General features: G+C 44.5%; 1 protein-coding gene and 1 pseudogene across 2 annotated transcripts in view; one reads left to right on the top strand and one right to left on the bottom strand.

The window, feature by feature from the left end:
- Window positions 1–8,356: 8,356 nt before the first annotated feature.
- Window positions 8,357–25,843, bottom strand: LOC119514568 (annotated as a pseudogene).
- The window catches only part of CAPZB (capping actin protein of muscle Z-line subunit beta), a 153,615-nt gene continuing 153,018 nt past the window's right edge, over window positions 25,699–26,295 (top strand). For both annotated transcript variants that reach the window (XM_037828345.1, XM_037828344.1), the window contains exon 1: window positions 25,699–26,043. In XM_037828345.1, the coding sequence (XP_037684273.1) occupies window positions 25,945–26,043 (99 nt within the window). In that variant the 5' untranslated portion in view covers window positions 25,699–25,944. The remainder of the gene's footprint in view (window positions 26,044–26,295) is intronic.

Here is a 26,295-nt window from a genome sequence, read left to right on the forward strand (position 1 = left end):
GTGACCCAAGCGTCTAGCCAGCTTCCTCCAAGCTGCCATGGTGAGTTCCCATCCTGCCAGGCCCCTAGGCGGTCTCCAGCAGTGCAATCCGTGGATGTTGTTTAAGCCAAGGTTTGGGATGTAGATTTCCTACCACCACTCCCCACCCCCATCACCACCACCCTCTCCCCGCCGCCCCCCTAGTATACAGGTTACTCGCTTACCCCCAGGGCAATGCCCTTATGTTCTGTGTGGGTGTTCCTCAACCTCAAAGCACACTACTTTATATTCCATGGGGCTCAAAATAGTAAAAACAAATACGGAATCTTCTCGAGTCTTTCATTTGACAACTTATTTATTGAGCCCTTATTGAGTGCTCTGCAGTCTGCTAAGCATTGGATTTACAATAGTCAACAAGATAGACAGGGCTCCTACCCTCGAGGGAGGTTGTGTTATAGTAACCGGATAATTAAGTGGAAATAGATCCTACAATTGCATACTTTGGTACTTAGCATAAAGAAAATAGACTGTTATGATAGTGAAGTGTGGGCCTGGTCAAAGAAAGTCTCTCTGAGAGCTAAAAGATGGGAAAAAGCCAGCCATGTGCAGAACCAGGGTACATACAGTGTTCCAGGCAGAGGTTTCCGCAGGGGCCCGCCTGCAAGGCCTGATCAGCGCTCCTGTTCCCTCTCTCCTGTCACCTCATCTCTCTCCAGCCTCTCTGGCCTCCCTCCCACACGGGGCATGATCCAGCCTCAGGGCCTTTCCACTTGCTAATCCCTCTTCCAGGAATCTCTTCTCCCACATACCTGCATGGCTTAAACCCTCATCTGCTTCTCGACTCCAGTGTCACCTTCTCGTTGAGACCTTCCCTGGCTTTCATGCTGAAAATTCCAAACCCACTCCCGACACCTCCTTTTCTTGGCTTTTCTTTTTTTTCCTTAGCATTGGTTCCCAGTTGACACACTATATTTATTTACTTGTCTTGTTTATAGTTCGCCTTTCCTCGCTAAAATGCAAGCCTCCCAGTGACAGGAACTTGTGTCCATTTTGTTCCCTGCTAATTCTTCAGCACCAAGAACAATTTCTGGCATGTGGTAGGTACTTGATAAATATGTGCTAAGTGAATGAATGACCCTGACTTGGAAAGAACTTGGAATGTTTGGACAACCATAGAAGGCCATGGGGAGAAGGTGGGGCAGGGAAGGAGAAAAACCCAGAGAGCAGACATGGGGCTGGGCAGCCTGTAGAAATGAGGGTGGGCTTTATCTTAAGAGTAAGAGAAAACCTTTTAAGGATTTTAAGCAGGGAAATGACATTCAACAAGGTGTAGTTTTACAGGGTCACTGTTACTACCATGTGAGGCCCAGATTTAGCGGTCCAGGTGGAAAGGGGGACCAAATAGGCAGCAAGTGCAAAGATCCAGGCATGAGAGGGTGGTGGCTGTGACCCAGGCGATGGCTGCAGATGGGAGAAGTGAACAGATTCCAGATTTGACAAGAAATCTGCACTCAGCCGTCACCTCAGGATCCTTGTTGCAAACTGGGTGTGGCTTCATGGATCTATTTCAGTGTTATCTTCCTTCAAATATCAAGTCCAGTTTGGCAGTTCATGTTCAAGCTAGTTTCTGAGAGACTGGAATGGGGTCAATTAGATCCCACCAGCCCTCAGAAGTTATGACCAGGAACTCAAAGGAATCCTTGCTCTAGCCTTCGAAGTCCTCACCCCAGGATTTACTCCTCCCTGTACTTGACTCCTGGTTGATGCTGCCTCCTCAGTATGCCTGGAATCTGGTCTCTCCTCTTCATCCCCAAGGCCAATACCAGACCCTCAGCAAACGTGCCTGGACGAGTGATGGATGGCAGCCTCCTCCCTGGCCTCTCTGCCCTCCAGTCCTCTTCAATTCCACCCTCCACAGGGTTGCCTGAATGAACATCCTAAAATCCAGACTTGATCTAGTCCCTTTTCTGCTTGAAACACTTTGGTGTTTCATCGCATCCAAGATAATATCCAAGCTCCATGTCATGCTACTCAAGAGTCTACTCAACCTGGACCCTGACTACACATCCAGCCCCCTCCTGCTTCCCACTTAACATGCCAGCCTGGCCCAGCACCTTGTATGTACATAAACCTCTACTTACTGCTCTGAATTGTCATTATTGATTGGCTTTCCTGTCTTTCCAACTAGACCATGAGTTCCTTGAGGGCAAGAACTTTGTCTACTCAGTGTTGTGTCCTGGCCCTGCCAACAGTGATTGGTACGTACAAGTGCTCAGGAAAAGACCATGAGCTCAGTGACCACAGCCACACTGGCCACGCGCTCGGGATGGCCCAATTGCTAATGTCCTCTATATGATGTAGAAAAGCTGGCCTGTCTTTATCAGCCCTGAGCCCTCAATCTTGCCAGGCCTGGGCACTCTTTCCACGCAGAGACTCCCCGGATGCCAACACCTATGTGAGTTCTTTCCATTTAGCATACAGATTTGGCTAGCCAGGGAAAGGATTCTGAAGTTGTCTCCAAATAAGGTGAAAGGATTAGCTGCTGTTAAAACAGCATGGGAGCTGTCAGTAAGGAAACAGTCTCTCTGGGATGGACCCTCCTGAAACAGACAACATGATACTTCCAAATAGGAGCTACTGATGACAGAAGCCTGCTTGTCACCAAGCCTGACTCTTCTTTCCCAGCCAGGGGTCCAGTGAAGCCAATCTTGCCAATGTCACTCTGCAGTCCACTTGAGATTTAACAGGGAAGGGGCCCTTCATTCGTTAGCAGGCATGGTCTAGTAATAGTAACGTCACAAATAAAATAAATGTCTAATTCAGTTTTCCTGAATAGTATTAAAAAATATGGAGTACGGACAATCAGAAGACTCCAGGAGCCAGGTATTATTAGAAAAGCAGCCATTCAACATTTTTACAAGAATACTCTTACAAAGCATATCATTATCTATTACCATGTCACAAATTATCCCTAAACATAGCAGCTTAAAACAACAAGCATTTATTGTCTCACAGTTTCTGTGGGTCAGGAACCTGGGAGTGACTTCACTGGGTGGTCCTTGCTCAGGGTCCCTCAAACAGTTGCAGGCAAAACGTCGGATGGGCCTCAGTCATCTGAAGACTTGACCAGTGCTGGAGAACCTGCTTCCAAGATGGCTCCTTCGTGTGGCTGTTGGCAGAATCCTGCTTCTTGCTGACCGGTGGCAGGAGCCTCAGTTTCTCATCATATGGACCCCTCCACGGAGCTGCTTGAGTGTCCCCATGACATGGCAGCTGGCTTACCCCAGACTGAACAATCTCAGACTGCACTCAGCCATCACCTCAGGACCAAGATGAAGATGGAAGCTTCAGTGTCTTCTATGACCTAGTCTTGGATGTCGACACTGTCACTTCCACTTTATTCTATTTGTTAGAAGTGAGTCACTAAATCCAGCCCATAGGGAGTTAGGCTCCACATTTTGAAGGTAGTATCAAAGTCATGGACATATTTTAAAGCCACTTCACCAAGTTAAAAAGAAATAGGAAATTTGAAAGCTTGGAGGCTGCTAAAATTCCTATTGCCATTAGGTCAGTGGAGATTTGGCATGCAGACAAGAGTCCTGGATTCAGAGTAACAGCACAATCAACTCATTAACTCATCTGTCTAGCCATGCATCTATTCATTTACCAACTATTCACTGAACATCTACTATGTGTAGTTGGGAAACTGGGCTATATGCCACATGGATCATAAAGAGGCACATTATAGTTAAAATAACAATTGCTGACAATTATAGTGCACTTCCTGTGTGTCCAGTAATGCCAGGAGCTTTACATTCAATTATCTCATTTAATCCTTCCAACAACCCTTTGAAATGGGTACTATTATTCTTCCTCATTTTACAGAGAAGAAATCTGAGACTTAGAGAAGGTAGATAATACACTTTCAAGGAATCGGAAGGACTTTGGTCTCTAAGCTCTCATGCTTATACCACTACCCTATACTAGTGATGGTGAAAACTATTATCATCATTTTAATTATGTATTCCTATTATCCATTCAAGAACTCTGAGGCTCAGAGAGGTTGACCGACTTGTCCAAGGTTGCTTTGGCCAATCTTGGGTGCAAAGCCAGTTAGGATAGATCCAGGTCTTTGCTCTTTCTTCTACACTTGCTTAAACCTGAGTCCTCTCTGCCCTGCTTCCTGCAGAAACAGAGCTAAAATGGAAAAGGGCCCAGGGGAATGGGGAGGGGTTGGGGAAGGAGGAAAATTTTTGTCGAGGTCTGGCAGCTTTTATAAGCACGGATCTCCCCAGCTTTGTTGAAGAGCACAGCAGAATCTCTCTGGAGGCTGCTGCAAAGATGGTGTGGAATTCCTGGTGTCCTTGATGAGGTGTTGCTACACCGAGGCTGTCAGCCAGCTGGCTGTCTCACACACAGCCTTTCTGGGGTCTGGATGCTCCAGCCCCTGCTGCTGCCACGGGCAATGAGCTCAGATGTTGCTAATTGCTATGGAGCCCTTACCGTGCATTAGGCACTTCACGAAGGCAGTGTGCACAGCTGCTCAGGGCAGCCTCAGAGCCACGGACAAGTCGATACTATTATTAGAGCCCATTTCACAGAGGAACCTGAGCTGCAGAAAGGGTGTGTTTTCTCAGGCCACCAGATGCCCAGTGTTACAGTTGGGAAACTGAGGCAAGCCGTGATGGTTAGGCTTGAGGACCTTGTGTTAGGGGCCTGGGGTCAGGGCTGCATTATGACTTTCATGGGCCCAAGGAACTGTGGCCTTTGTAAGCCCCTTTTCCTGTGAAAAATATTAAAAATGATATTTGATGACTATGATGGAATATAAATGAATCTAATTAAGCTGGATTTATTATATATTCATTATCATTATACTCATTTTCTTTCTTCTTGTCTTAAAATAAAATTGAAATTACAACCATTTTGTGAACCCCTAAAAGTATCATGTGTCCTCAGCACATGTAAAATGCTCAGCACAGTGCTGGCATAAGTGAAAATGCTCAATAAATCCATATTAGTAAATATTTTAAATTATTAAGTAACTTGTGCTGGTTCCACGGCTAGCAAGTGGTGGGGCTGGGTGGTTACCCCAGGTTTGTCCGACTATAAAACCTCAGATGTTAACCTGAGTGTGATGGGAGAATAAATGATGGAACAGCCACAGCTGAGGATTGGGCTACAGTGAATCAGTTCCATGGATAAAACAGTGTCAACAGATTGTGCATTTCCAGGATAATCTTGGCTTCCAAAATTTTCTCCCATTTTTCCTGTGAGTATGTATGCATAGTTTGGTCACAAACTCTGTAAGAATAGATGTTCCTCTTGGGGATATGGTGAAGGGATAAAGAATCAGTGGGCTTCAGTTGAAGTGGACTTGGATGAGATGGAGGACTCAGGTCCTCAAGGGTCTGGAGGAGCGTCCTCCCCACCATCCACCCCATCAACACAGTCCCTTGCACCCATCCTGGAAAAAGGACAATGGAATTCTGGATTGAGGAGGTCTTCTGAGTAAGATATGTTTATTGTTAATAGAAGAGAAGATTTTTTTTTTTTTTTTTCCGGAAAGATCATTCTGGTAGATGTATGTGGAGGGTGATAAAGGCAGGAGGTCTAAGTAAGAGGTTTTTGTAATCGTTCAATAAAAGTTGTTAAGCCGTAGCAGTGAAAAAAGAAATGAGGAGACAGATGAGAAAAAGACTTGTAGAGAAAGGAGGGCAAGACTTGGTGACCAGTGAAGAGGGACCCAGAGTTACCTGGGTGATAACTGAGGGTGGTAAGCCAGTAGAGTAAAACTGCCCTAATCCCAGCACCCTTGGAAAGGTAAACAGGTAGAGTTCACTCCCAAGGAATTCCTCATCTTATTATAGCCAGCCAATCACGAACATCCTCAAAGTCAGGAGGATGGTATCAAAGATCTTCACTATTTCTGTGCTCTCCGGATAGATGCCTTCTCTCTCACTTTATGTCCCTCTGCCCTCACCTCTGGGCCCCTGGCTTCATCTGCCACAACCCCTAGTGTTTGGGGCTCAAGAGATCTATCTCTGTTGTACTAATATGAATCATTTCTTGAAGATCTTTCGGGCATTACTAAGCTAAAAGTTCTGCCTCCCATCTCCTTCCAGGGTTGACAATGGCAGGTTCAGGACCCAGAGAAACCATCCTACCATATAACCAAGAGAGGAAGCACATAAAGGATAAGGTGTGAAATTCATGATGCTAATTTCCACTTGAGCCACTGTTCTTTTAGAAACACAGGCCTTGACTGCCCCAGGCAAGAAGGTGGTTGCAAAGCTAGGTGAAGCCCACTGTGGTGCTTTGGTCTGGGAGCAGTACTTTTGTGCCTCAGTTGTCCTACCTTTGAAGTGGCCTAAGCATTACCCATGTTTCTAAAACGGAGAAAGGGAAGCTAATCCAAAGAGCTCATCTCTGGAGTACTTAATAAAATTGTTGAAACTATGCCTGAAGGTAAACTTTCTCTTCAAGATCAAGTTCTGCCTTCTGATTCATGCATTCATCATCTTCTGGAGTTTCTCCACCAGGCCCTGACTTTGCTTCATTCTTCATCAAAGTGTCTGTTGGTGGAAAACCTCCTTTTCTCTGGCTTCAAGTTTCCAGGTGGCAGAGCTCCATCCCAGGAATACCCCAGCTGCTCTTGGTCCTCTCCCCTTTTGTTTTCCATGGGAAGAGGAGTAATTGTCTGATTGGCAGTTAGAGAAAAGGAACTGGGTATGTTTAGCTCAGCGCCTTCCTTCTGTCTCTCTGGCAAAACATTACCTCCAGCTCTTCCATGCAGTGAGTCCTACAGGGGCAGGTTCTACCTGTGATCTGGGAGGTCTGCCCAGGTTCAGACTGTCTAGGACTGGATGGCCAAGTCTGCCCAAAATTCTGGAGTGAGGGATTAGAAGTTTCCTTAATCATATACTAAAGTTGACTGCTCCATTATCAGATTTATTGGTAATAAAATTATATTTTCATCTGTAACTGCTTGATTCCTATGTCTTTCCTTCATTTCATTCCTAATTCAAGTAGGAAAAAGTGGGATGTTGTTCACTGGGCTTCCACCAAACCTGGCAGTCTCAGTAGAGACACTCTGAGAAGCTTAAAATAGAATTAGAGAATTGGACCTCCCAATAAATAGAAAGAACACATAATTCATTTTAAGTCTAATAACAAATAGAGACAACACATAATTCATTATGTGCCTAGTCATGGAGTGATGGGATTTTTTAAAAACTTGTGTTCTTCCAGATCTTCAGCTAAAATATTTACAAAGGACCTTGGTGACATGCAGGCAGTGGTTTACAGAGCACAGCCTGTTCAAACCAAACAGTTGCTCTGTTCCTGATTTTGGAAACTCGTCAAGGAATCAGTGTTTACTTAGACAACTTGGGCTCCAAACAGCTCTTGTGTAGGCTGGATTCAATCCAGGGAGAAGCCATGGCCCGGGAACATTCCTCCTTTCTCCTGACCATTGAAACACAGATCTCTCTGCTCCAAGGGACCCTCTAGAGGGCATCCATCCAGCCTCTGAGTACTTGTCCAGTCCCGAGGCTGGACTGCGTAGAGTAAGTCCTGTTTTAGAATTGGCCTGTTGGCCCCCAACCTAGTGAGTAATCCTATGTGTGAACATCTCATTCATTTAACTCCCAGAGGGAGAGTGTAGGCTTCAGGGTAAAGGGTTTGATGTTTCATACGTGGATGGCTCAAATTAGTCTGGAGCATATTGCAGGAGGTGGGCTAACTGTGGGAAGCAGGCCACAGAGAGCTTAGGAAGGCCAGGAATCAAGATCTGCCATTTCTACCCAAAGCAAGAAAACAAGCCCATCATCACCATAGGACAATGGAGGTAAAAGTCAAGAGTATCAATGATAATACACATGTCACAGTCCCTGGCACATAGACTCTCAGTGAAAGGTAGAGTAATTGTTGTTATTAATTTTCTCTCTGAGATATTTTTAGAAAAGAATGGGATTGGTGTGTGGGGAGGCCCAATGGAAATTATACTGATGGGGTTAAATAGTGAATAGCAGTTGTTGCAGTCTGCCTGTTCTTCTTTCTATTTGACAACTGCCTTTCTCAGATCTTACGCGGTTCTCGTAGGACTGTCAGTCACTTCTGCCAGTAGAGGGGTGGGCAGTGACCCAGGCCTGACCAATCATGGTAGTCCATCTCTCTATACCATGTGACTGGTCCAAGCGGTAGACTTATTGTTTGAGCAGGGCCAATCAGAATCCTTCTATGACATTTGGACTCCTCTATGAGAAGGCTTGGTGTAACAGAAAGAGCTGAGCTTTGGTGCTGAAGGTATGGATTCTGGCTTATGAAGCTGGGCAAGTTAATTTCCTTTTTTGAGCCTCAGTGTCTTCATTTTAGTATACAATGGGGTAAGGCCTCCCTTTCAGGGTTGTGATAAAAGAAATACAATGCTTGGCACATAGTAGACATCAATAACATTAAGAAGCAGGATACTTTTTCAGAAGGACCCTAACTTCATATTTGCTTTTTTTTCTCTGTGCTAGGCTTCCACTCATTGAAGGTCTTCAGTATTTCAGGTGCCTGAGGTCGTTCCTTAGGTTCCTTTGAGAGTAATTTCTGTACAAGATTTTTTTCCCTTGTTATCAAATACGTTTGGGAAGATGTCATTCCTTCGGTCTTTAAAATCTTGATTGTTTCCTTAAAAGTGGTACAAACTGAAGAAGTTCAGCAAGAATTAGCTCCAAAGCAAAGATGTCCACTTCATTTCCATATTCTTCTGAAGCTCTGGGCTCAAGTATCACAAAGTTCCCTTGTCACCTGTCCACTTTTCATTATTTTTCAAGGATGTTACAAGTCTAAAGTCTCCAATCTTTATTTTTTAATATATCAACTAAACATATGTCACATGGCTTACGGTCTCTATGAATTAACTGTTTTGAATGTCTGTAAGCCACTCCTGTTGTTATTTGTTCCAATAAATCCAAAGACAAATCTTTGTTTGATTTCTTGTGTCTTCTGTTTTCAATCCATTGCTCCAATGTCACTTTATCACAGAATTCCAATTGCATGGAAAGGCACTTAGTCCAGATTTGACCTTGAATTATTTACCCTGTTCTCAGAATCATAATCCATTCCATCCCAACAATATTTATATGATTAGGTGCTGCCAATGCTTTTACTTCAAGCTCTTCCTTCTCGTTATCATATTTAACATGTTTCCTCATCAATTCTGTGTTTTCCTTTGAAAACTTGGCCATATTCATCTGTGCCAATTGGTGTATTTCTTCAAAAATCTTGGCAAACCTATAGTCTTTAGTGGGCTTGTTTGCTTCTGTCTCAGGATAATCAAATTTTGCTGCCAAATTTCTTTTTACCTTCTTCTGATTATTTCTGAGACTGTTCATAGAATATAAAGAATTTTTAAAACAGTCATTGTTGTATTTTCTTCCTGACATATTTGCTGAGAAGTCATTTTCAGATGGTGATTCAGAAGCAGTTGTGTTTGTCACCAAAGAGATGCTTCTGAAGTCACTGAAAGCAGCAGTGAAAGAATCAGAGGATAATGGGTCAGCTCTCTGAAGGAAAGAGTGGTCCACTGAGGTTTCTTCTAAATTTATCTGATCATATGCAAGTTTAGCAGCAAATTGTTTAGCAGAACCTGTACCAATACCCAACCCTTCCTGCCCAATTTTGCATTTACAATTAAATCTTTTGAACCCAGACTCCCTCAATTCATGTTGTTCATAATTTACAAGTAGGGTTTTCTTTCTGGGCAAGCCTATTAGTAAGGCCTATACAATTCCCTGTGGATGACCCTTCTGATGTGTCTGATGTCGGTGGTGATGAACTAACCTCCTTGTTTTCTTTATTAAGTGTATGTGCCAGTTTGAATGTATTCTCTCCCCCCAAACGCCATTATCTTTGATGTAATCTTGTGTTGGCAGACCTATCAGTGTTAATTAGATTGTAATTCTTTGAGTGTTTCCATGGAGATGTGCCCCACCCAACTGTGGGTAATGACTCTGATTGGATAATTTCCATGGAGGTGTTACCCCACCCATTCAGGGTGGGTCTGAATTAAATTACTGGAGCACTATATAAACTCAGACAGAAGGAGCAAGCCAGCTACAGCCAAGAGGGGCACTTTGAAGAACACACTGGAACTGAGAGAGGAGCTTCAGCTTAACAGAGACATTTTGGAGAAGGCCTTTGAAAGCAGACTTTTGCTCCGGAGAGGCTAAGAGAGGACAAACACCCCAAGAGCAACTAAGAGTGACATTTTTGAGGAGCTGAAGCCTAGAGAGGAATGTCCTGGGAGAAAGCCATTTTGAAACCAGAACTTGGAGCAGACGCTGGCCACTTGCCTTCCCAGCTAACAGAGGTTTTCCAGACATCATTGGCCATCCTCCAGTGAAGGTACCCGATTGTTGATGTGTTATCTTGGACACTTTATGGCCTTAAGACTGTAACTGTGTAACCAGAATAAACCCCCTTTTATAAAAGCCAATCCATCTCTGGTGTTTTGCATTCTGGCAGCATTAGCAAACTAGAACAGTGTATTAACAGCTACTTTGGCTGCAGCATCTTTTGCTTCCCTCTTTGTTCTACCTTCTGCTGCTGGAAATTCTCTCTCATCTATTATAACTTGAAATGTAAACCTTAAGTCATGTGGCAGTCCTGTTGTGGACAATTCATGATAATTAAGTTCTACGCTGTGCTTTGGACAACATATATCAAGTTCTTCTATGAAGAAACTTGGTGAAAGACAACTGGCCATTTCTTCTTCCAATAACGCTGATAAAAATTCTTTGTGGGAAGAAAATCGCTTTCAGTTCCCATGGTGCTCCATGACCCTTTCTTTCAGCAGCTCCGGGAAAGACCCCGCAGCTCTGTGGCAGCCCTCCGACCACTCTCCCAGTGCAGGCCTGGCCTGGGGTGGGGGGGGTCTCTCACCAGGGGGCCTCTGTGCTCCTGCCCAAGCCGGGACCCCAGCCCAGCTGCCTGGCCCCTTCCACGCCTGCACCCCTCACGTGCATATTTATAAACTGTGATCACCATGGACATACATTTTGTATCCTACATTTTTCACTTATCGTAAGCACTTTTCTGATTCATCATATATTTTGTATCATTTTCGGTATTTGCAAAATATTCTACTGACCACACCCTCTATAATCCACATAACCATCCTCTATATAAATTTTTGTATTTTTTAGGATGTTTCCAATTTGCTCCAGTGATGCTGGGATAGGTGGTCCAGTACACAAACTTTTTTTCCCATACTTTTGTGTGCAGAACGAGCATGGGCTTTGAAGGCAGACAGACTGGGTTCAAATCCTGAGACTACCAGTTAGTAGCTCTGTGACCTTGGACAGGATCATTCACCTCCAAAAGCAATTTTTTTCATCTATAAAATGAGCACTGGGTATCTGTAAATTGTCTCTGACACTGCCTGGCACTAAGGAGATGCTCAATGAGTTATTAGTTGTACTAAGACTATTATAATTATTTTTAGGAAGTTCAGTTAATGGTAGTCTTCGGAGGGTAGTTAGAATTCTGAGGACTTTCCACTTGTGAGAAATTTCCTGATTTGTTTACGCTAACAAGTGTCACAGCACATCGCATCTGACTGGACCAGAATCCTGGTTGGCTTTGACCCAGGAAGGCTGAGAGTGACTGACGCGATAGGGAAGAGGGCTGTGGGGAAACCAGGGGAGGCACTGGGGGAAGCTCAGGGAAAGGACCCAGGAGGTGGGCGGGAGGGGGATGTCGTTACCTACTAATCCAATGCCCCGTTGTCCCCTCAGGCTTGCTCCTCCTGGAGCTCCTTTCTTCCCACAGTGATGGGGGCAGAGGTAAGGGGGTAACAGATTGAAAATGGAGAGGCCAAAGTGTGGGCAAAGGAAGAATCAATAGGAAAGAATCAGGAAGCCCTTAGAAGATGTTCTCTCTTGCCAGAGTTGGCAGCTGTGGGGTGGTTACTTGGAATGCCACCTCTCTAGATGGTTCTAGGGCTACTGTGGACAAATCACTAAGCTTCTCTGAGCCTTGTTTTCCTTGTTAGTTGAATGGTGTTAATAATCTTCACACAGAATTAGGAAGCTCAAATAATAAAGAAATGATAGTGCTAGTCCCCAGATATAGAACATCTACCATGTCCCAGGTGCTGGATTGGGCGATTTATACATTATCTCATCAAATCATCACAGCAGTCCCCAAAGGTAGGTGTGTTCATTTCCTTCACTATTCAAACAAATCCATGCAATGGGTTGCCTTAAACAATGGGAATTTATTATTATCTTACGGTTTTTAGGCTAGGAAAAAGTCCAGGATGTCATTAAGGCGATCCTTTCTTCCTGTAGACTAGTGTTCTAGGGCTGGCTGCTGGTCACCCTTGGTCCTGGGCTCCTCTGTCACATGGCAAGACATATAGAGGTCTCTCCATTCTCTTCTGGGTTCCATTGACTTTTAGCTTTTGCCTCCCATGGCTTTCTCTCTGAATGAATTTCATTCCACTTACAAAGGTCTCCGGTAATAGGAATAAGACCCATCCTGATTGGGTTGGGCCACACCTTAACTGAAGTAAATTCATCAAAATGGGTTCACACGCACAGGAATGGATTAAGTTTAAGAACATGCTTTTCTGGACATTATTATTTTCATTTTACAAGGAGGACAGTAAGGGTTTGAGAAGTGATGCCTCATGCCCAGCCCAGTGCACCCACCTGCTTTGTAAACTGTAAAGCCTTGGATGGTTGTGATTTGTTTTATAAGCCCTCTTGAGTTCCTCTCAGCTCATTCCCTGGAAATTTTTGCTGGAAAGTTCTCCTAGAGGGTTGCAGAGTTCATTGAACAGATTGAGTTGGGATATATTTGTTGATCACAACCTGTGTGCAGAGCATCAATGAACTGTCTGCCCTCAAATAGGATACATTTCTGTGTGGGAAGACCAGTAAACAGAAAATTAATAAGTATCTAATTGATATTCTTTTTGGGAAGGAAAACAAAACAGGGGGAGTGTGATTTTATGTCCAGTGGTCAGAGAAGAAGGCTCTGTAACATACTACTCAGACATTAGGGTCTACGAGAATGTAATCTCCACAAAGAACAGGGTCCTGGGATCGTGTTCATCCCTGTAGCTCCTGGCCTTGGCAGAGGTTCTGATTCCTAGTAGGTGCTCAATAAGTATTTGGTGAATGAATGAATGAACAACTGGCCTTTGTCTCAGACCTGCTGGAGAAATGTCCATTTGGGGTTGGCTTGGGATTTTGGATTTGGTTCCTATCAGCTGACACTTACAGAGAACCCTCTGTATGCCAGACACTGTGGCAGCTTCTGCAGCTGCAGAACAAAACATCACCTTGAGGACAATTGCTAGAGACAATGGTGGAGCTTACAATTTAGTAGTGTAGAGGAAAAGCTAGAAAAGAGAATAAAGGAAGAGCAAAGAGTTAAGGCAAAGAGTAAGCATTTCAGGTTCAGGAAGGAGTTCAGCAAGTGTATTGCCGGAAAAAAAATTTTTTTTTGATGCAAAAAAATAGCTAGTTCTACTTCTTGGATGAAGGCTTGCTGAATCCGGGGTTCAAAGAGAATAGCATGAGGATGGAAGTGGCCAATGTCATCTTTAGCAGATGTTGATGCCCCAGAGACAGAACGTGGCCTTGAAGATGCTTCCCTCCACCCTTTGGCCTGGAATCAAGGTCAGGGGCAGGCAACCAAACTCAGTTCCCTGGGGTCCCCTTAACCAGGCCAACCCTTGCTGAGAACTACCCTTGCTCCACCCTTGGACTCCACTCCAGGCTCAGTAGAGTCTCAGAGGCCAAGAGTGTGAGAATAACCCCAGCATCTGTTATTAACCATTATTTCCATTCTTTTGGCCTTGCCTCCTGCTCAGCCCTGAAGATGCTGGGTCAGTGCTTCTTTCAGCACAAACGACTGATTTGCCAAGGCTTTGTTCTGCCTCACAGACGAAGGGTACGGTTATTACAAGAACGGATTTTGCATTCCATATTTACCCCAGATGACATTGCATTGATCCCTAAAATAACTCCAGATCGCCTGGGTGGAACTTGCTTGTTCTTTCTCATCTTGCTGTTTTGCAACTGTTTATGGAGACCGTCACCATAGTGATATTATCAGAGCGGGTCAGAATGAAATTCAAACCCTTGGGTTGTTTTTGGTTTTTCCTTTGTACCTCAGAACCTGACTTTTTCACCCCAACCCTGCTCTTTCATTTCTTATAAGCACTTCAGTTCTCAGCTCCCACTTAGCCAGCATCTTTTTTGACTGATTCCCAGCAGTTAAAACCACAGAGGCTGTCCTCACTGGGGTGAGAGGTGGAAGTGCTTGGGGTGAGTTTCCAAATTGGAAACTGTATTAACCAGAAATCCCTTTTCCTTCAGATAAAACCTGGGTCAAAGATTCAGGGTATTGAAAGAGGCACTAAATAAACTAAGAATATAAAGTACCTTCAGTGTTTGGTCCAAGGAACATGGCTATGGAGTTCAACAATAAACACAGCTGGCATGAGATGAGCTTTTAGCAGACACTTATCTCCTTGATTATTTTTTTTCATAAACATCATCTTGGTCAAAAGCCTTTCTTATGGCATCCTTGTATAATGCTGATGGGACTGAGAATTTGTATGACTCTTCTAGTAGGCAATTTGGCTCTGAAGCAAAAGCCTTAAGAATATGCTCTTCCTTTGATCCAAAATTCTACTTATGGGTCCTAAGAAAATAATTAGGGATGTGAGCAGAGGGAGGCATACAAGAATTTCATTGTTTATAAGGTGGAAAATTGGAAAGCACCTAATTATACAACATTAGGGGATTTCTTAAAAAAATCATGATCCATCTACACAATGGATACTAGGCTACCATTAAATATGATGCCAGGGAGAATCTTTAATAACATGTAAAATATTTATGATGTATTATGTTTAAAAAAAACAGAAAAATCACTTTATAAAATTGTGTGCAGTATTATCTATCCCCTTTTGGTAAAACACACACACACACACACACACACACACACACACGTGCAATAGAAAACAGACTAGAAAGATTCTAAAAAGGTAACAGTGGTTCTTTCTTGGGCATTTTTCTATTTTTTTTTGTGCTTTTCTCTATTTTATAATTTTTCTACCATGAAATGTATTTCTGTAATCAGATGGTTAAAATGCGATTTTTAATAAGAGTAATAAGCTGTTGTGCTTTTGTTCAGCCCCAGTCTGTATAGTCCTCATGGGCAGAAACAGAGTCTTATTCCAGGGATCTCCTTGCATAAATCCCATAACGTACGAAGTGCTCAATAATTTCTCACTGTGGTTGGAAGATAATGAATGAATAGCATGGTACTTGGGGCCAATAAATACTTAGCAACCACGGGTTTTCTGACTGTTTGGGTTTAAGGTCAAAGATATATAAAGCTGACACAGATAACCAGGTATAAAACATGGACAATGCAATAAGACAGACAAATATAGTTACAAAAGACCAAGAATCGTTTGACTTTTGGTAGCAACAGTGAGGATTGTTGGGGGACAGAAGGGAAAGACCATCTGTAAAAATGAATAGTGTACTACGTGCCAGCAGTTTATTGCTTATCTTATTTAAATTTTACAACAACTCTATGTGGTAGGTATCATACCCCCACTTTAGAGATAAGGAAACTAGGATATAGAGGTTCAGTCACGTCCTCTTTCAACATTGCAGGAAGGATGAAGATGCAGTTATTCAGGTAAAAGAGGCATTGAGCCCAGTTTATGACTGGAGCGGTTGAGATAGGAAGGAAGGAGTGGATGGAGAAAGAAGACCTACACATTTATGGCATGGGCCCAAAAGTCTTTGGTCACACTGGTAAACATTTAAGTTGCAGGCTGGAGAAAATTATAATTTTAACTTCCTTTGAGCACTCAGGGATGATGCTGATATAAAAATGAGGATTACAGAGTGTCATTACATTCAACCTCACCAGCTTGTGGGAAGTGGTGGAAATTCTGCAGAAATATATAGCACAGATGTGCCAGAGAGTAAATTACACAGAATCCTAGAGTCTATCATCATCATGATCACTTAAAGCATCTAAACGCCTCTTTATATGAGGTGGTAGAAGAGTGGAAAAAAGCCGAGGCTTTGCAATCAGACAGACCTCAGTTCAAATTCTGGTTCCCCAACTACCTAACTATGTGACTTTGTCCAGCCTTACTGGCTCTACCTTGAGATACCTGTGGGATCTTCACTTCTTTTATGGAGCTCCGGCTTAGAATTATCACCCCAAACATTTCCTGCTATATTGGAAGCTCTCGTGAAGAGCTCTTTAGACCTGTATTAGTCAGAGTAATGCCAGCTGTTGGAACAAACAACCCCAACTCTTAGTGCTCATACAATAAAAATGCAATTTACCCCCAAAGATACAGTCTGATTAGATGTTTTCAGAGGACTGCCACAGAAGGGGATATAGGACTCTTAGAGTCTCCCTTGGATTCTCTATATTTAGTTGGCTGATGAACAAAGAGAGTGGGGCAGGGTCACATGGGCCATTTTATGGCCATGCCTGGAAATGAAATGTGTCATTTCCTCCCGCATTCTAATGGTCAAACCCAGTCACATGATCACACTCTAACTCAAGGGAGGCTGGGAAATAACGTTTGTGCTCCAGAAGAGGAAATGGGAAAGGTGAACATGTAGCCTGTAAGTATTACAAGACCTGTAGCAATCACAGGTAGTGTGAAGCAGAGAATGACAAGGTTCATTGGTGGTTATTAAAGCCCAGTACAACTGCAATCGCAATTGTCCAGGCAGTGGTGTCTTGCAGAGAAAGTTTTGGCATTCAGAGTGTTCTCAAAAGATAAGAGTTTTGAACTGGGTCAAAAGTTACAGTATCTGAGATCAAATATGTCTGATCCTGCCTGGCAGTTTTAAGCTGTCAATTAGGCACACCTATGAATCTGGTTCTGCCATATTAGCATTGCTCTGGGTGACCCACCTTGCCATCCACTTTCCCCTTTGCATTTTGTTCCTGATCTGCCTAGCTTCAGACTTCATGATTTATTTCCCTACTTATAGTCTCACTTTAACCAGTTGGACCAGATAGTTGGCATCACTTTTCTGCCATTGATCTTATGCTTTCTTTTAGTGGCCACATTTTGGAGTCTTTCTGACTATAATGACATCGATTGCCTTAGAAAAGTAGGTCAACAGGTCCATCCTGGTTCTGGGAGTGAACACCTCAACAAAAGTCCTCTTATGCTATGTCTCCCCCTGCCAATGGTTCACTTGAACAAGGTACCTTTAAAAAAAAAGACGATATTTGTGTTTATTATTCAGAAAGATTGACACTTATGTGGAAAGAATGCCATTTTCTGTAAACATTAAAGTCCTATGTATGAAATAATGCTTTACATGGTTCTAAAATCCTTTTATTAAATGGTATCTTTGGAAGAGCAGAATTTTAATCAAATCCAATTTATCATTTGTTCCCTTCTTTATCAGTGCTTTGAGTATCCTACCTACTGTTGTGAAGATTTTCTTATACGTTTTCTTCCAGAAGTTTTTATAGCTTTAGCTTTTAGGTTTAGGTATATGATCCATTTTGAGTTAATGATTGTGTATGGTGTGAGATAAGGGCCAAGATTTTTTTTTTTCTAAATGGATCTCTGGTTGTTCCAGCACCATTTGTTCTTTCCCTATTGAATTACCTTGACATCTTTGTCAAACATTACTTGACTATATATATGTGGGTCTATTTTTGGACTATTCTATTTCATCGATCCATATGCTCATCCTTCTGCCAATACCACACTGTCTTGATCTCTGAAGCTTTAGAGTGAGTACTGAAATTAGGTTGTATAGGCCTCTAACTTTGTTCTTTTTCAAGATTGCTTTAGTTTTTCTGGAAGTTTTGCATTTCCATATAAAATTTAGAATCAGCTTGTCAATTTCTATGAAAAAAAAACTTGCTGGGATTTTGATTTGATTGCATTGAATCTAGATCATTTTATGGAGAATCTTAACAATTTTGAGTCCTCCAATTCATGAATATGGTACATCTATTTATTTAGACCTTTGCTTTCTCTGAGTACACAGGCCTTGCACATCTTTCATTAAATGTCTCCCAAAGTATTTTATGTTTTTGATGGTATTGTAAATGGTATTTTAAAAAAAATTTCATTTTCCAACTGTTGGCTGTTATGATCTTTTTTTTCCAGCCTAACTTTCACTAGACTGTCTCTAAGTCCTACCACTTTATCTTTATCAGCAACTATATCAGTTCTGCACCTGATTTAGTTTCACTTGGAACATTGCAATGTCTGGTTGGAACAAGGCATGAGAGTGTCAGAAGAATTGAAGATGACCAAGGTTTGCATTCTAGATGACTGCGCTTGAAGTTTCTCTGGCTCACAATCTGACAAGCGTCATATATATAGTATCATATCATAGTTACAATGCTAATTGCTAGGGATATGACTCACAGTCTGTACCTCCAAGGATCCATGGAGCAGTAGGGGCAAATTACAAATGAAAAGGTGATTTGATAAAGTGTACTAGGTACAAGGTTTCCATGGGATCACAGAGCAAGAGGCCCCAATGCAGCTTTTGAGGGGATTATCAGATAATACTGAATTATTATCTGATAAATAATTATCTGACACAATGTCTGAAGGAAGAGGTGACAAATATCATGAGTTGGAGGGAAGAGTCAGCCTTCGCCATGTTTTAGAGTCCAGCTTGGCCCTGGTGGGTAGGTAGTTCTCCAGCTTAATAAACTAAACATGAATTTTTCCAAATATACATATTAAAACTCCAACAGCTGGCTGCATATGAGAGGTCTTTCTATTACCCTGAGTGATAGACCCATAAATGGTCAGGATCCAAATACTTCTGCTCAAGCAGAAGGCAGCTGTGTGTTCTCCCAGGTAACTATTAGAAAATTAAAAACAAAACCCCCTGAGATGCTTGTGTCAAACCTCAAACTAAAGTCTCCTCTTGGTGCCAAAGACTTTGGGGATATTTTAAGGAGTAGATTGCTAACGGCCTGTCTACCTCCCCCTTTCCTGCTACACATTCTTTCAAGATGCCGAGGGGTGGAAAAAGTTGATCTAAGCTGTCTAGCCAAGGCTGCCTCTACAAACCACACAGTGTTCTGTCTTGGGAGGAAATCAGCTTTTGTTTTCCTTGCACTCAGTTCTGCTTAGGGTTCCAATTATGATAGAAAATTGTTAGACCCCAAAAAGAGCCTGTTTATTCATTTGCATTAGCTTGTCCAGAATGCCTGTACTGGTCATCTGGTTTTTCCTATTCTTTAGCATCACTTTCTCCTCCCCACCCCCCACCCCCATTACCAGGGAGACAGTTCCCCTCCCCATTATGTAGTCCCCATTCCCACCAGCTCCAGGAGTGGGCTCATGGTGGAAGTCTGCTGGTAACTGAAGCCATGGGCATGGAGAGATTGCCTAAGGGGAGAGCACAAAGTAAGAGCTGGAGAGAGCCCAGCTCTGAGTCTCGAAGAACCCCATCATTTAGTGGTTGTGTACAGATGAGTCTGCAAAGAACACAGAGTAGGGGCAGGCCTAGAGATGGGATTGAAACCAGGGGAGTCATGTGATGTCATGGATGCCAATGGAAGAGGGTGGTTCAAAGACGTGAAGTGGCCAGCAGAGTCAAAGAAGATGAGGACTGAAAAACGTTCATGTGATCTTTGACATGGAGGTGAGGGGTGACTTTAGCCCTATTTCAGAGGAGGAATTCTGTAGCTGCAAAGGAAGGGCAGGAGATGGGGCTGTAGGCTAGAGGGGGTGTGGGATTCACATAGGCTTTTTTTTTATTTAATAAGATTTGAGGCTATTAAACATGTTTAAAACCACAGTAATCATCTAGTTGAGAGGGAGTAGTTAAATACTCTGGAGAGAGATGGCATAACTGAAGTGCAAGGTTCCTGAGAAAATAAAATCCTTAAGAGGGAATATTGTTTATAGTAGTTTCCAAACATACTTGACTATGGCCCTCCCCCTTTGGGCAGAGTTTATTTTGATCAGTGTTCTGCAGAAAGCACTGTGGCCCAGTTAGGTCAAGGGCCCGTCTCCAAGCCAATTAATATAGCCAAGGTCACACTTTGGCTTCTGCCCATCAGGGTCCTCTCCTCTGGATCTAGGGAGGGGCTCAGCCCCACTCAAAATAAATGTCTGAGAATGGGGAAGGGTTAAATTGTAGGAAAGGGAGGGTATGCTTACCTGAAAGATTTCCCATAAGTGACCTCTAAACCAGATGAATGATGGAGGAGATGGAAATACCACAGGGTGCTCCTGCCCTCGGACTGTTGATAACAAAGACCCTGAACTGAATCCCCCTGCAACTTTACTAAATGGAGTTAGAATGTTCAAGGAATAAGGTTTAACCCCCTTGTCTGTAGAATTCAGTGCCGTGAGGGCTTAAGAGCTGGCTTATTTTAGGGTTCTCCTGCATCTCCAAAGACACAGTAAAACATCTAAAAACACTGCTAGTAACCAAGAAGGTCCTGTGTTAGGGTTCTCTAGGGAAACAGAACCAACAAGAAATATATGTAATTATGAGATTTTATAAGTGTCTCATGCAATTGTGGGGATGCACGAGTCCAAATTCCATAGGGCAGGCAGCAAGCTGGCAACTCCAACGAAAGTCCTCAACAAACTCCCCAGTAGAGGCTGGCTGGCTGAAGAAGTGAAAGTTCCCTCTTCTCCCTTAAGTCTTCAACTGATTGAATTAAATCCAACTGATTGGTTTCTCTCATTGTGGAAGACACTCCCTTACCTGAGCATAGACGTAATCAGCCACAGATGCAATCAATTGACTGATGATTTAATAAACCAGCCAGGAAGTGTCCTTGCAGTAACTGATAGGCCAGTGCTTCCTTAACCAGACACCTGGGCACCATTACCTGGCCAAGTTGACAGATGAACCTAACCATCACAGGTCCCCAACTCAGGAAGCAGTAAGCTGGCGCAGGCCTGGGCCTGTTAAATCAAGAGGTGATGTAGGAGCCAAGCAATTCTGTAGCCCCCTGAGATAATTGTGCATTTACTAACCCAAGAATTCCAGCTGTGGGGACTTAATTGTAAAATGAAAGATAGAAACCATGCTGGGCAACTTCTGGGTAAGCCTGTTTTAATTTGTCCTCTATTAGCTGATGAGCACCATGATTCAGCATATGGTGGGAGACTGCTTCTCTGAGGATCTCAAGACTGCCACTCTTTTCCTGTAGTGATGGTACTATTTGGTTCAAGGGTTCCCTCTTACCCTGCCTCTACTGTGCGAACATGGCACCTACTCTGCGTTAGCTGCCAGACTATGTGCTGGAAAATAGTGGCATTGTCTTGTGCACTTTCCTATGTATGATCTCAATTGAGTGATTCTGAGAATAGGCTTTGAGTCAGAAGACTTAAGTGAGGACTTTACTCATCAACTTATTATTTCTGTGACCTTAGGCAAGTCATTTCATCAAAGGCTCAACTTCTTCTATAAAACGGAAGTTCCTAGTTCAAAGGATTGTTGGGAAGAGCCAAAGCGCTAATACATGAAAAGCGCTTAGCACACAGTAAGCACTCAATAAAAAGTAGCCATTACTTTATTATTCATTCTTGGTCCATTTAGTCACACAATAATCCTATGATGTTGATACTGTTATCGTATTCACATACCTTCACTGAACACCTATTCTGTTCTATGTGCTGAAGATCAACAGTGAACAAAAGAACATTTAGACACAGAAAAGGAGGGGGTCCCAGAACTGAGCCTTCCGAAGAGGAAGAAGTCATCAAAGGAAATTCAGAGGAAGGTCTGAGCACCAGGAGAGGGTAATGTCCTGAAGGCCAAGAGAGGGGGGCTGGTGGCTGAACAGATGCTGAGAGGTAGACAGGAAGACAGGACTCTGAAGTGACCATTGGCTTTATATATATGTCCATTTTTAAGTGTACAATTCAGTGGTGTGACCATTAACTTTTGCACCAGGGAGTTCCCAGGTCAGCTTGACAAGAGTAATGTCTGTGGACCCCTGGGGACAGAAGCCCGACCAGGTGGTTTGAGGAGAAATTGGAGTCAAGGATGGGGAAGCAGCACCTGAGACAGCTCACAAAATTTTGATGCGAAGGTGAGCAGAAAATGGGGAAGGTAGCTGGAGGGAGACATGGCAACAAGGAATTTTTTTTTTTGGAGGATTCATCAACTTAAGCAGATGGGATTGATGCGGTATATAGAGAGACTGTGTGACTAAGGAAGGAGAAGGGATGGGATTCGGAGAGCAAGTAGGGGGTTGGCTCTAATAGGAACACAAACTCTTCATTCACTGTAAAAGGGGGGAAGGCAAGAAAGCAGGTAAAGTCAGGGAATGTTGGTAGATAAAAGGGTTCCCGTCTGATTGATCCTATTATGCCTCTGAAGTGTGAAGCAAGTCAGCTTAGAGCAAAGAATGAGAAGGGGACAAAAAGAAGAAAGTGGGGAGAAAATGTCATTTTAGAGTGTGGGGAAATTGAATTTAGTAGGGAAATGGGATTGCAAGGCAGGATTGAGGGCTCATTTGAAATTGTGGATATCAACCAGTCACTTTTAACTTTCCAGCCATGTTCAGATATTCCCATGCAGAAGAGCTGGGTTCAACCAGAGTTGGGCAAGTTAGATGAAGTGGGGGCAGTTAAGGAAGTTACGGGTGTTTGCAAGGGAGTGAGTATAATGATCATTACCTAGCAGATTAAGGAGAGAAGTGAGCACAAGAGGAAAGATAAATATGAAAAGCTGGCAGGGTCAAAGGTGTGCAGGTCTCGATGAGGTTGAGGAAACGCCTGTGTGGTAATACTATTGTAAGGAGGTTACAGTTTACAGTCAGATGTGAGATCTTCATGATCTTGGTTTCTGAAGTAGTGCAATTACATATAAGAACAAGTCCAAGATAAGACCTTGGGAGTGGGTACCTGGCAAAGGGGGTGGAGGTGGGGAGGGGAAAATCCATTGGTGAGGAAAAGTCGAGCAGCGAGAAGTCAACAAGATTTGTGATGGACTTTGCTTACGGATGCTGAAGTCACCAAGAAAGGTGCAGGAGGGGAGGTGGAGGTCAGTGCATGACAGCAAAAAGAAGGGATGGCAGGTGGAAAAATGTGATTGTAAGAACTACAAGAGGGTTGGGGTTTTAGACAGAGGGGAGGAGAAACAGGACTAGAATATGTATGATGCCTGCCTGCCTCCCCACAGCCCCTTGCAGGCAGCCATGTTTAACACCACACAGTACCATTCCCACGTGTCCACAGCAATGGTTGCTTGATCTGGGGGTGGACCCTGACCTAGGGGCAGCCAATCCATGGCCTGGCCAGTGACCTGTCATTATTAAAAGATGAGCTGGGCCAATTGGAATTCTAGCTCAGCCACTCACTAGCTATGGGACCTTGGGTTAACTGCTTCATCTCTCTCTGAGCTTCAGTTCTCTAGTCATTAAAGAAGAATAATGAACAACCTAGAAGAAAGAAGGTACATAGTAAACAGTAGCTGTTATTATTACCTCTATTGTAAAATGAAACACATTCTTCCTCACACTCCAGTTTTTTGTATTTGTCTGTCTTCTGCACTGAATCAGAAGTCCTTTTTCATTTTTGTTTCCCTTCAGCACAATGCCCAGGGTCTCAGATGTACTAGAGGTTCAAAAAATATTTTGCCATTTTAAATAGAAATAGTATTTGAGCCAGGCCTCACAGAATGATTAGGATTGCAATAGAGTCATGTGGGGGAAGAACATTCCAGGAAGGGGAGCAGCAGCAGCGACCAGCAAGAGGTTCCGGAAGGAGCAGCCTGTGGTTAGTCCCTTTGCCTGGGTGGCTATTGTAGTCAGGTGCTTTTTGTGGCCAGCGACAGAGATCCGGGTGAGTCAGCTCATACTAAGAGGGCCCAGCAACCAAAGCAGAACTCAGAGACAGGGCCCCCATCTCTCTCACAGGGCCCCATTGCTGATTCTTTGGTGCATCTGCTACATTCTTCCTCTACTGACTGGTGTCCACAGCTTGCTTAGAGCCTTATTCCCTCAAAATTTCAACCTGCAAGGGGTCTGTCCCATTGGCCTTTCTCTTTCCTTTATTCTCTGCATCAGCTTCTATTAACTGACAAGTTCTTTTTGTGTTATTTGGTTTTGAGTCCCAAGAAAGAGAATTCCCAAGAGACTGGCCCAACTCATCTTTTAATGATAACAGGTCACTGACCAGGCCATGGATTGGCTGCCCCTAGGTCAGAGCCCACACATAGATCAATCAGCCATTGCTGTGGACATATGGACTCAGCATTATGTGGTGTTAAACATGGCCACCTGCAAGGGGCTGTGGGGAGGCAGGCAAGCACCACATATTATTTTTAGTCCTGTTCTTCCCCTCCTCTTTCAGAAACTCCACCCCCCTTGAAGTTCATACAATCAGATTTTCCACCTGCCACCCTTCCTTTTTACTGTCATGGAATCCACCCCCCCCCACCCCCCCTTCAGTTCTCTGATCAAATGTCACTTTCTCAGTGAGGCCTTCTTGACCACCTCTAAAACATGGCCACACTTGGCTAATCTGCCCTCCCATTATTCTCTTACTGATTTTTCTCCATGTCACTAACTGTGATCTGACCTACTCTACTTGTTAGCTGATTGTCTCCCCTCCCCATTCAAGTTCCATGACAACATGGACTGTTTCCCTACAGTTCTTGCCTTGGTATTTATTGTGGGTGCTTGATCCCTATTTATTGACTGAAGGAATTCCTAGGTGCCACTCCCTTATCTGAATTCCTGGAATCCAGGTTTGTACCACTCTGTGGGACTTACTTCCTCTACTGCTTTTAATGCCCGTGGCTACCTGTGTAAACTTTCACTCAATTGTGAGTTCCCTGAGAACGGGGTTGCCTTAAGTTCAGGGTCTGGCTCGGGTAATAATTCCTGACATTTGTACAACAGTTTACAATCTTCTCACATGTGACCTGATTTGGTTTTCATCCAGAATCAGAAAGCCAGGAAGGTCAGGTATTATTAGCAGAACCAGTACTCCAAGTTTCCTCCTTCTAGACCAAATTCTACAAATATTTATTGAAAGAGGAAAAAACAAAACAAAACAAAACAAAAGGAATTTGAGTCACTCTGTGGAGTGAGGCAGCCCCTTTGGGCAAAAGGGCTGGTTCTCTGTAGCATAACTAAGAATACTCATAACACCTAACATTTACTAAGCCCAGTTTTCTATTTTTTTTACCTGTATTATCCTTTTACAACTACCTATAGTAAGTAGCTACGAGGGCAGGGACCTTTATGTCTCATTTACCTGTTATCTTTTGGCGCCTAAAACATGGTCTGGTATATACTAGGTGCTCAATAACTGGCGTGGCCGCGGCTCTTTTTTAAGAGATCAAGTGCAGCGACTTGCTCCAGGTCTCCCAAGTGGCAAGTGGCAGCGCTGGGATTCCACCCCAGGCTCCACGCGGAGCCCAAGCTCCCAACCACCGCTCACCACGCTCCCCCTCGGGGCCGGGCTGGGCTGGCGGGTCAGTCGGCTCCAGTTCCGGGTCCGCCGCGGGAGTGAGCGCCTGCACGGGGAGGGGCGGAGAGGGACTGCCCCTTCCAGCCCAGTCCCTTCCGCATCCCCGCCCGGGCGGCCCATGGCCACGGTCCCTCTGCCGCTACCCGCTTCTGTAGCCACAGAGCCGGGGGCTCGCACTGGAGCTCGCGGAAGCCTTCTCCTGGCCCCGAGCCCACCCCAGCCTCCAGACCACAGGCCGCCGGACCCGGGCCGGACCGCCGCGCCCCGTCCGGCCCGGCCCGCAGGCCCCGCCCCTCACTTCCCCATTCGGCGCTCCTCCCCCCGCGCCGCGCTCCATACTTGGCGATCGCCGCGGCCCTGCGCGCTCATTGGCCGAGGGCTGGCTGCGTGGGGGGCGGGCCCGGGCCGGGCCGGGGCGGGGAAGGAAGGTGGCGGCGGCCCGACGCGGGGGGAGGGGGGCGCTGACCCGGATGTTCACTCCTGGGCACCCGGGGAAGTGGAAGCGCTGGGCCCTGCTGCGGGGGGGGAGAGCTACAGACGCCGGGACCGGGACCGCCGCCGCCACCATGGTAAAGGCCCGACGTCACCCTCCCTCAGCCCCGCGACCCCGCCAGAGCTCGCGACCCCTCCCCCCGCCGGCCCCCGGCCCGTGAAGGGTGGGTTCCCGGGGGTGGGGGAGGGGCGGGGTCCCGGACCCTAGGTAGACACCGTCACCCCCCACCCCACTCAGGAGGGGGCCGTGGGCCCTGGCGGGTTGGTGGGCAGTCACCCTGCCTCCCCTCCCAGCTCCCGCCCTTGATTCAAGCTGGAGCCCTACTCTC

The sequence above is a fragment of the Choloepus didactylus genome, chromosome 2, assembly GCF_015220235.1.
Source record: "Choloepus didactylus isolate mChoDid1 chromosome 2, mChoDid1.pri, whole genome shotgun sequence".
Lineage (NCBI taxonomy): Eukaryota > Metazoa > Chordata > Mammalia > Pilosa > Megalonychidae > Choloepus > Choloepus didactylus.